This window comes from Epithele typhae, assembly GCF_022376455.1.
Source record: "Epithele typhae strain CBS 203.58 chromosome Unknown BXZ73scaffold_261, whole genome shotgun sequence".
Classification (NCBI taxonomy): Eukaryota; Fungi; Basidiomycota; class Agaricomycetes; order Polyporales; family Epitheliaceae; genus Epithele; species Epithele typhae.
The window spans coordinates 13,621-25,577 of NW_025954452.1; the positions used below are offsets into that span (position 1 = coordinate 13,621).

At 49.3% G+C, this 11,957-nt stretch overlaps 1 protein-coding gene across 1 annotated transcript; it reads right to left on the reverse strand.

Moving 5' to 3' along the window:
• Nucleotides 1-531: 531 nt before the first annotated feature.
• Nucleotides 532-1,572, reverse strand: BXZ73DRAFT_84062 (uncharacterized protein; the record flags this gene model as incomplete). The annotated part of the gene is made up of 4 exons (XM_048023967.1): nt 532-615; nt 781-974; nt 1,000-1,129; nt 1,306-1,572. 4 exons carry the CDS (start codon nt 1,570-1,572, stop codon nt 532-534), a joined length of 675 nt encoding a protein of 224 aa, XP_047870731.1.
• Between the last annotated feature and the right edge of the window lie 10,385 nt (nt 1,573-11,957).

Below are 11,957 nucleotides of genomic sequence, written 5' to 3' on the forward strand. Positions count from 1 at the left end.
CTCCCTCCCCAGACTTGAATCTCCTCTGTATACTACGTCTACCTCAGCTACGCGCAATCTTACCCTCTTGTCGCTCGCACTCGCTCGATAGCACGCAAGCGCCAGAGCATCGCCACCATAACCACAGAGCGCCTAGGCTGAATTCCATCCGGAATAAGTCTTGAACGTAACATTATCCTTGGCTGGGACTGCAAATTTGCCCACAAGGTTCGGGACTGGAAAATTGCTAGGCATGCTCTAGGCCAAGATCTCAGCCCTGAGAATGGTCCCAATGTCCAGTGCCCTGAGTGGTTCTCTGGGGGCCGAGTTGCCTTGGTTTTCTTCTCTCATGCCATCACAGTGACTAGGCTGGAGGACAAGCCAGAGGGGTTTTTTGCTAAATACCCCAAGCACCATGAGCTGAAGGCCCAGGATAAGCATAGGAATACTATACTGGATCCTTGAGAGTTGTGTGAGTGTGGGTGGTCAGAGTGTGAATGAGAGAATGAGGAAAGGTTGAAGTTGTAGCCTGTTTGGAGGGCTGAGGGGAGACTAGCCACCAGACTCAAGGGCAAGGGCAAGGGCAAGGGCAAGGGCAAGGGCAAGGGGAAAGAATGAGTTGTATTTGTAATGTATCTAACATACAGAGTAACTAAAATATGCGGGAGTCTCCATACTTAAAAACAGTGCAAATGGACAGGAAACATGCCCTGCCTCATCTTGTGCATAGTCAGGGCGTGAAGGCGTGCTACAGGAGGTGGAATAGGGCATCTTGCAGAAGGAAAGGGGCTGGGGACGTACTGGGAAAGGACTGGTGCCAGGGACTTGAACCACAGTACCAGAATTCAAATTAAGGGGTTTAGGGCGTCCTTTGGGATGCCTTGGGCATGTTGAGATTGTCGAGGGGGCAGTTGGGCAGCAGTTGGGCGAGGTCAAGGTGGCAAGGAGGAGGACACACGACAAGAAATGCCGGATATTTGGTGCCCGAACAGGACCTGGGAAACGATACTGGCATGGTACCTGTCACGGTCACGTTCTTTGTCTGGTCTGCGCTGGACCAGACAAAGAACAGGAATCCTGTTGGGGGCATGTTGGGGGCATGGTCTGCGCCCGCGCAAGCAGCCTGGTCTGCAGCAGACCAGGGTGTGGGCTGGATTCATGGCCGTAGTAGCCTGGTCGGCCACAGAGTTGGTTTCATGTTCGGCCCCGAAACTTCCCACATAGTCAGCACACAGAATGCATGTCTGATGATGAAAATATATTTATTGGTACACTACTAGTACATGACGGCAAGAGTCTGAACATGAAACCAACTCTGTGGCCGACCAGGCTACTACGGCCATGAATCCAGCCCACACCCTGGTCTGCTGCAGACCAGGCTGCTTGCGCGGGCGCAGACCATGCCCCCAACATGCCCCCAACAGGATTCCTGTTCTTTGTCTGGTCCAGCGCAGACCAGACAAAGAACGTGACCGTGACAGGTACCATGCCAGTATCGTGTCCCAGGTCCTGTTCGGGCACCAAATATCCGGCATTTTTTGTTGTGACAAGTGCAGGTAGCACTCTTGCACGGACGGCCGTAAGGCTGCCCATTTTGAGCGTGGGACGTGCAAGGATGGATGAGAGACATACCCCGCCACGTCTTGTACACGGTTGGGGTGTGTGGGTGCACTGTGGGAGGATGGGCAGGGCAGGGCACAGAAGTGATGGGGCCCTTAAAGACTTGAGCTGGACAGGAAAACTTCACACGAGCAAAGCACAATATGTGTATAGTAAAAGTCCAGATTTCAGAAATGTCTAAGATGAAGGCAAATGTGGTCAGTCACTCTCTCCCCATGCCTAAAATATATTCTGTACTGCCTCCACCTAGAGATGAGCTTGATGAAGTGCTTGTGCCCACAGCAAAGGAATACAAATGCACACCTATGCTTGTTAGACAAAAGAAAGTCAGTGCTGCACTTGAGTGGCTTAAGCTCAACCATTCTGACTATGCAGATCTGACCATTTTGTACAAAAATCTGGCAGAGTATCCTGAAGATGAGCCTCCAGTGATTGTGAACTATACTCAGACTAAGAGTATGTCTAATATTGATCCAGAGGCAGCTGCAGTGACTGGAATAGAGGAAGAAGAGGGTGTAGATGATGGAAAGTGCCCATTTGTAGTGCATGGATTGACTGGTGAGCGTCTTGAACATCTGGGGAAGATCAGACCATATGAAATCAAGGCAAGAGCTGTAGAACACTTCAAATCTGGTGGAAAGGTGCTTGGAATTGGTCAGGAAAAAAATCCAGAGAGCATCTATAACAATCCTCAGCTCTATCCACAAATGTTTCCGTTGCTGTTTCCGTATGGCTATGGTGGGCTGAAAAATGTGAAAGGTGCTATTTGTGTATCTGAAGAGAAGCGGAAGCAGCAGTTGCTGATGTACCATGATAAACACTTCCAACTTGAGCCATTGTTTCCCTTGGTTGCTTTGAACCATGAGCAAATCAAGCAGTCTACCAGTGCAGGCTATCTTCTTGCTGATAAGAAGCGTTTTGATGAGATTGCACACAGACTGCTGAATATCAGCACAGAAACTGTGACTGAGCTTGCAAATAGGCTGTCTAAGGGAAGTTTTAAACCAGAGACTGAGAAGGAAAAGGCCTGTGAACTACAAGGTGAAAGGATCTATTACTAGTAAGAAGTATATGTGCAATGAGATCTGGGCAATGGTATCTTATCTAGGTGCACCCTCCTGGTTCATCACATTTGCTCCCACAGATGTCAAACACCCTCTGGCACGGGATTTTGCAGACACTGATCAGAAATATATGCCAGAGTTCAGACCAAGAGATCAACGTCTCAATCTGATTGCAGACAACCCAGTTGCAGGTGCCTGCTTCTTCAATGTCATGGTTGACCTGTTCCTGAAACACGTTCTTGGTGTGGGCACTAGTAAACCCGGTTTATATGGTGACACAGCTGGGTACTACGGAACTGTTGAACAGCAGGGCCGTTTGACTCTGCACTTGCATATGCTGCTGTGGATTAAATGTGCACTCACTCCACAAGAGATTAGAGATCGCATTTTAGACCCCACCTCAGACTTTCAGCAGGCTATGGTGCAGTATCTAGAGGGCTGCTACAAGGGCGAGTTTTTGAATAGTACTCTGGAGACTGTAGACAAGCGTGTGACAGAGATTGCCTAGGCAAATCCTACTCGAGTGCCACTCATAGAGACACTACCAGAAGTTCCACCTCCCAGTTGCTCAGGGAAACATGAAACAGACTCAAAATGCACCACATGCAAGGCTCAAAAAGATTGGTGGATCAAATACGAGGCAGAGGTGGATGAAATATTATATTTCTCCAATGTGCGCAAATGTAGAGACAGAATCACTGGGAAAAAGAAAGCAAACTAGAACCAGCTATCAGAAAATGAGCCACCTAAGCCAGCTTCAACTGAGAAGTCAGAGTTTGATAACCGAGGCTGCCGTGACCCAGTAACCAAAGTGTGCAAGGCCTGCTTCCCTCGAGAGACACATGAGGCTACTGGAGTTGATCCCGAGTCTGGTGCACCAGTCATGAAAAAGGGTGAGCCCATGTTGAACACATTTACACCTGCTCTATCATATGTTTTAAGGTGCAACCATGATGTTACCAGCTTGCTCTCAGGCACTGCCATCAAGTCTGTGATTGCATATGTGGCTGATTATATCACAAAAACACCTCTTAAAACGCATGTGATGTTCCGCTCTGTTGAAGAGGTGTTCTCACATAATACCGAGCTTCTAGGCAGCCAGAAAACCAATCGAGAAAAGGCCCGTGGAATGATCACTAAGATTGTGAATGCACTCACTGCTGCTTCAGAAATTGGGGGACCTATGGCTGCAATGTATTTGTTGAAGCATCCAGACCACTATACAAACCACAGGTTCAGAAGAGGTGATGAAGGCCTGAGAAGACTCTGATGCTATTGACCGTGAGGGAAAGTCAAAAGTGATGCTAGGCATGAAGAAATCTGCCTTGAAGTCAGAAATTGTAGCAGTTTCTCCTGTGTTGGACTATGTTTGGCGACCTGAAGAGTATGAGTCTGTGTGCTTGTACGACTGGATTAGGCTGTCAGATAAGAAGCGTCTTCCACGGCCTAAGAAGAAACACAGCCAGGTTGAGGATGACATAGATCCTAGCCAGTACTTTACTGACAATGATCGTGAGTTTGAGGATGATTATAATGTAGACCCAGGATTAAAAGAAGAAGAATCAGAGTCAGACAGTGAGGAAGAGAAGCCAGCTCAGATTGGAGGCCACACAGCTATAGCAAAAGAGGAGGAAGAGTCTGGATCTGAAGATGAGCTAGCAGGGCCAAGCAAAAAAGAGGAGGAGGAGGAGGAGTCTGATGATGAGCTGCTGCTCACCACTAAATCAAATATGAAACTGGAGAAGGAAATCCAGGCTACTATCCCACAAAAGCACTTCAAGTTCCATGCAAACCACCCCTACCATTCTACCCATCATGCTAGACTGATGCCTGAGAATGAAGCTTTTGTTTCCAACTTTGTAGGTGGGTCTCTTCCCCGAAAAGATTCTGGTAGCCGTGAGCAGTATTGCATGACCATGCTTACTTTGTTTAAGCCATGGCAAACCGGAAAGGACCTCTGCCTGTCCATTGCTACTCTGTGGGATCAATCATTTGAGGCACACAAGTTCACTGAGTGAGATGAACAGACTATGAAGTATTTTCACATCAGGTACGAATGTAACGATGCTCGGGATGACTTTTCTGCTCAGCGGAAGATGCTAGAGAAGAGTGCTAAGCTCTCAGGAATGTACAGCCCAGCAGACTTGGATGAGATGGACACTAGATACTATATTGACATGGATAACCTGCCAATCCAGTCTACAGAGGCTGAATACCTTGCATATGGCGATGTAGATTATAAGAAAAGCATCTGGGAAGCACGAGACAGAAAGTTTGCAGAGGCAGAAGAGATGCTGCAGTCATCAGAGTGGGCACTGCCAAGCCAAATAAGTTCTGAAAATAAACCTTCAACACAGCAACTCAAGTTCAATGAAGATACTTCTGGGCCAGAGTGGAAAAAGCTACTTACAGACAGACATCAGGCATTGATTGAAGCCAGGGACACACAGGCTTATCAACACAAAAAAGTAGTTGCTGCTGTCCGGCCACCCCCTAACCATGAAGTCAATGAAGTGAAGGTAGTTGGGAAAAAGTATTTCTTGAACAAGAAGTTCCAGGCAGACAATGAAATGACGCAGCAGCTCATTGATGGCTCTGTCACAGAGTTCAGTTTGAATCAGAATCAAGAGGGTGCATTCAGAATTGTTGCTAACCACACAGTCGAACCCAGTGGAGAGCATCTCAAAATGTATCTGGGTGGAATGGCTGGCACAGGAAAGTCCCAAGTAATCAAAGCACTCATTCACTTCTTTGGGAAGTGTGAGGAGGGCTACAGATTCATGTGTATTGCACCTACTGGGGCTGCAGCTGCTCTAATTGGTGGATCTACATATCATTCAATTCTGGGCATAGTTTGAGGAATCCACACACACTCTCATACCCAGCAACAAATGTCCATTGGGAAAGCATTGTGGCACCAATTCACTACCACAGTAATATTGAGGGAAAATATGCGCCAGAAGTCACAGAGCCCAGAGGATGCAAAGCTTCGTGTTGCCTTGGAAAATCTCAGGTACTATGCCTGCACACAATCTGATTATAAGCTATTGCAGTCTAGAGTTGCTAGCTGTGCACCAGGCAGACCCTCTCTCAATGATCCAAACTTCAAGTATATCTCTATTATCACCCAATATAATGCTGTGAGGGATGGTATTAATGAAAAGTCTGTGGCTCAGTTTGCAAAGGATTATGGGCAGGAACTAGTCAACTTTTATTCTATGGACAGACTAGGATATAATATGAGTGAAGACATGCCAAAGCATACCCGGAAAAAGGCAACTAATCCCCTTAGGAAAACAACATTGCCTCTACTGAACTCCGGGATCTCTTGTGGAGTTTGGATCCAAAAATGACTGCACATATGCCAGGAAAGCTGTCATTGTGTATTGGAATGCCAGTGATGATTAATAACAATGAGGCCACAGAGTGCAGAGTAACCAATGGTGCTGAAGCAGAGATTGTAGGCTGGAAAGCCAAAGACATTGATGAAGACAAGCAAGCACTGATAGCGCTCTTTGTCAAGCTCAGCTGTCCCCCAAAACCTATTCAGCTACCTGGACTGCCTGTGAATGTAATCCCTATCACTCCAAATGAGCGAAAGATAGTCTGTGCTATGCCAAACGGGAAAACACTTGGGATCTATCTCTCTCAGGTCTCTATTCTAGCCAACTTTGTTAAATCCTGGGCTTCTGGCGACTTCTGGAGATCCCCACACACTCTAGAGGCTGTGGTGAGAAGCTGTATCGAATAGGGGACCAGGGATATACAAAGACGAACCTAGAGGCTGTGGTGAGAAGCTAAGGAAAGAGCCCACCCAGCCTCTGGTGAAAAATGTATAGCAAACCCTAGTCTAGGAGCAGGGATCTGTGTAGAGCAGCTGCCTAAAGTGGCTGCTGCAGTGCCACAACGTAAAGTAATGAATATCTCGAGAACTCCTGGACATATGAAAACGAACCTTGGAGGGTATGTGCGGATAGTATGCATGTTCGTGTGTGTAGCGTATGAGACGATATCACAGAATAGAAAATGATGAATCATGCGTGGAATTACCAACTTCAACACCCCGTAATTGCACGCATCTGCAACACTCTGAAGCGCAAATGCGCCCAGCTCACTCTAAGCCCATCATGCGACGGAACTGCTCCACCTTCGGCGCAGCCAACGCCTTGGTGAGCAGGTCTGCAGGCATCTCGCCTGTCCGCAGATGCGACGGTGCAATGACGCCATCATTGACCTTGTCGCGCAGCCAGAAGAAGCGCAAGTCGAGATGCTTCATGCGGCCGTGGTGCTCCGGGTTCTTCGCGACAGAGAGCGCAGACTGGTTGTCGATGAACAGAGGTGAAGCGGCGTCCAATGGCATGCGCATCTCCTCGTGCATGTTGCACACCCAGCAGATCTCCTTGCCCGCATCCACAGTGGACATGAACTCGGCCTCTGTGGTCGACAGCGTGACGAGGAGCTGCAGGTTGCTGCTCCAGGAGATCATGCCAGAGCTTAGGACCACGAGATACGCTCCAGTCAACCTTCTAGTGTCCATGTTGTCGCTGTAGTCCGCGTCGGTGTACATCGTGAAGTGGGAGCTCGCAGAAGCGTCAGGACGGTAGTAGCGAACTTAAGATTGACAGTGTCACGCAAGTAGCGAAGGTACTTGACTGCCTGACATGTCCTCGAGCGCAGCATGAGCGAGGAGTCGCAACGCAGCGAAACGCGGTGTGGGGGCGTAGGTTTCGTCGTACTCGAACCCAGAACGCTGAGAGAAGCCCTTTGCGACGAGCTGCGCCTTGTAGCATTCAATGGAGCCGTCAGCGTTGCGCTTGACACGGAAGACCCACTTGCAGTTGATGGCACGCTTGCCCTTGGGCAACTGTGTGAGGTTCCAGGTGCCATTGACGTGGTGAGCCTCGATATCCTCGCACATGGCGTCCACCCATTGCGCTGCGTCAGGACGCGACATTGCATTGGTGTAGGTCGTCCGATCGGATGCATGGGCGGAAGCGCAGAACTCCTCGGTGGTCTCCTCTTTCTCAGGCTGCTCGAACACATATGTGACTGTGTAGTCGTTCTAGAAGTCGTACTCGTCTTCGTCCGGGTCGGGGACCGCAGGGGATGGTTCGTACGCATCCCACAAGCCGGGTGTAGGCTCACGCGATGGATGCGGCAAAGGAGACGATGAAGGACTGGAGTAGGAGATGGAGAGGAGGTAGGTATAGGGGTTGCGTGTTCGCTGCGAGGGACAATCCAGTGTGGCTGAGGTGAGCTTGTGCTAGTGGGAGCACGTTTGTGCTGCGCAGAGCCAGGCGCGACAGACGCGATAGGCGGTGCCGAGTCCTCTCGCGGCGCAGGGCCAGCGGGCGGAGCGTCGTGCAAATCGACCTCGATCTCAGGCTCTTGCGCATCCTGTGGTGGATCAACAGCAGGCTCCGGAGGAGGCGGCACAACACCCCCCTGATGTGGCAAAGGTGCACAGGCTCAGGCGCGTCGTCGAAGTCGTCGAGCAGCAGCAGAGGAGCGACAGGAGGGGCAGGGAGGGTGGGTCGAGTGGACGACTGTTTGAGGCCAGGGAAGTATCGCTCGTCGAACTCGGCGCGCTCGCTGATGGTGACGCGCTTGCTGAGTGGATCGTAGAATTTCCAGCCCTTGATGCCCTGTGGATACCCAATGAAGACGCATTTCTCCATGTGAGGAGATAGACCGTTGCGTTTGTCCTTCTGGACGTGCACATACGCAGTCCAGCCCCAAACGCGCAGGTGCGATACGTCCGGCTTGCGTCCATGCCACAGCTTGTACGGCGTCGCGTCTGGACACGCAGAGGTGAACGAACGGTTGAGCACGTGAACGAGGGAGAGGACGGCTTCGCCCCAGAACGTCTGAGGCAGCCCAGACTCGGACAGCATTGTGGTGACACCATCAGCGAGCAGGCGGTTGGTGCGCCCAGCGACCCCGTTCTGTTGAGGCCTGTTGCGAGTTGAGTGCTGTCACTCGATGTCCCGATCGACGCAGAACACGTTGAAGTCGTTGGACATGTATTCGCCACCCTTGTCGTCGGGCAAACAGCGGATTTGCTGGCCCGATTGCGTCTCGAACCACGCGATGTAGGCCTTGAACACAGCGAACGTCTCGTCCTTGCGCTTGAGCAGGCGATAGCGCGAGTTGTCGTCAACGAAGATGAGCCAGTACTTGTAGCCCTGGTGCGTCTGCTTGGGCATCGGTCCCTTCAGATCGGTGTGAATGAGGGCACCACACTGCAATGTGTGCGAGGACGACGAAGGGAACAGATTAGCGTGCATCTTGCCGGCGAGACAGGGTTCGCACAGTGGCTCAGGGTGCGCTGACGACTTCAGGGTGAGGCCAGTGGCCAGATCTTGCGCGTGGAGCTTGCGCACGCTGTCGATGTGCGAGTGTGCGAAGCGGCGATGCCACAGCTGCTCGTCGAGAGGCAGAGTGGATGCGATCGCAGCGCATTCAGCTGGTGCGAGAGGGAGGGGCACAGTGGTGCCGGCGAGGTAGGGGATGTTGCTGTCCGCGATAGGGGCAGAGAAGAGCGTCGAGCCGTTGAGAGTGAAGTCCATCCGCGTCGAGCCAATCGTGACGGTGAAACCGCGGCGTCTGGTGAGGAATAGGACAGAGAGGAGGTTGTTTCGTAACGCAGGGACATGTAGGACTCTTGTAAACTCAACATCTCGCGCATCGCGCCCTCCCAGCACCGGCCTGAACACTACCGACCCAACGCCCGACGAGTAGACGACTTGATTGTCCGGTAGGCGGATCGCGACGCGCAGAGGCTCGTAGTTGCGCACCCAGTGGCGATGAGGCGTCATATGAGACGTGGCCCCAGAATCTGTTGAATCCTGGGCCTCTGGCGACTTCTGGAGATCCCAAAAGCATTTTAGAGGCTGTGGTGAAAAGCTGTATCGAATAGGGGACCAGGGATATACAAAGACGAACCTAGAGGCTGTGGTGAGAAGCTAAGGAAAGAGCCCACCCAGCCTCTGGTGAAAAATGTATAGCAAACCCTAGTCTAGGAGCAGGGATCTGCGTAGACGCCTGAGCACCTGCCTAAAGCGGCTGCTGCAGTGCCACAACGTAAACTAGTGAATATCTTGATAACTAATTTGTGTATGACCACTGAACTTAGAGGGTATGTGCGTATAGTATAATCACCATGTGTATGTTGTATCAGAGTGTTTGACTTATTAGATCACAAGCGACACTGTGTGGAATTACCCACGTCAGCAAAGAAAGCAAGAATTACTGATCGACAGCAGTGGCGCCTGCGTTTGCACAGCGCAACCTCACCACACAATGAGCTCATGTACTTGCAGCGAGTGCGCTACTTGTGTTCCTCCTATGGCTGCAGAGCACACAGTGTGCACATGTTAGCACCAGTACTTTTAGCATGCCAATATTTTAATCTCCATACTGTTTGTGTTCTTACAGAACCAGACCACTGGGGACCTGAGGTGATGGAAACATATAGGGGGGCTCAAAGACATGAGCCACACTGTGAAGTTGGCTGAGCATTACCTCAAAGTACCTCTATCTTTTTTTCACCCTTGCAACCCTCCTCACTGATCAAATTCTCCTGAGTGCCTTATCTATAATCCCACCCTCAGTTACACCTGCTTCTGATGAACATTCACATCATGGGCTGACACTCCCCAACTGAGGCAATCACCCACCAATTCAAAACAACTCCAGTACCATAGACACACCCAAAGGTGTGTATTTTCTCTTTCTTTTTTGGTGTGATGCTGACAACACTGTTAGACTTACCATCAGTGATCATGACATCTCTCTGGCGTTCAGATGTCCCTTGGTGAAAACAGGGCCAACGCTGCAACAATAGCCCTCAATAACACCATGATGACATGCCTCAGGGTTGGTGTTATTGAGTTCTTTCAACAAGAAAATGAAGTGCTCCAGAATAGACCATGTCTAGGAGCCCATAACCACCAACAATGCCCACAAACCTCCTCCTCCTCCTCCTCCTTCTTCACAACAATGCCCATACTGGGATAACAGGTAGATATCTATCATCTATCACCAGATTGTATCTAGAAGTCCCTCCCTGTCAACATCTCGAATGGTGAATAGTGAAGATGAAGATCCTGGAGTCACCGGCCCCAATGAAAACCCCCAAACCACTCGAGGAAGGCCAACATTCAGCAACTCAAACATGGATCATGCTTACTATTGAAGTGAGAGAAGGGGGGGTCGCATTGGGGTATGGTCAGTTTCGGCTGGTAAATCATAAGGTTATGAGGTGTCATTAGCACGAAGATATACATCTAGTGCAGGGTCATGTTTGACTTGGTAGGAGTGGACCATTACTGACAGAAAAAAATTCATGAGATATGGAATATAATGAGAGATCTTAATAAGCTATATTAAACCTTGTGTCCACTACTATCACCGCCGACAGACAAGAAAAGAATATACAGCAAGAGTGCAGACATTGTGGAAGCAAGGACTAAAACGCTTCCTATGCATATCAAAGCCCATATAGTTACAACACCATGTGTCATACCTGCCCTTCTGAATATAGCCAAGATTTGTGCTATATTTAATTTTACAGAGGTAGAATACACACCATTGTTCTACACTGCTAGACCACCTGAAGGGGGAACTATAGAAGACACAGAAGTTTCAGTCATATAGGCCTTCTACATAGCTTTTTGATGCATATAAAATCACCCCTAACAGATAAGAACTAAGGTCACAGGAGCTATTTAAAGCTAGTAGGCACCAGTGATAATATCTATACTGTGCCTTATTTGACGCATATAAAGTATAGCTGTGAGTATATTAGTAACGCACTCTATAGTTTCTGCTCTGCTGATTTTAGACAATTGATTGGATTTTACAAAGTCTGAATACCCATTATTAACACCTGACCTGCATGGCACAGCCACATGTAGAAAAAGCTGTGTCATCAGAGATTGAACCTAAGGCTCCTGGGTTTCCTACCCAGGTGCTAAGGAAGCTGGACTTGGTAGGAGTGGGCCATTATTGGCAGCAAACAATTAATGAGATATGAAAAACAATGAGAAGCTATAAGAAACCTTGATAAACCATCCTATGTTCATCACAATGAAAACATTTATAACCCACTATGTTGTAGCTGCCCATCTGATTAGGTGAGACATTAGGTTATGTATTTGAATTGACAGAAGCAAACCACTTGTAGGGAAACTAGGGTCAACGAAGGGGTTGTAGGCATATAGGCCTTCAGCACAACTTTCCAATGTGTATACAATTATCAAAAACAGATAAGAACTGATATTGTAGGACCCT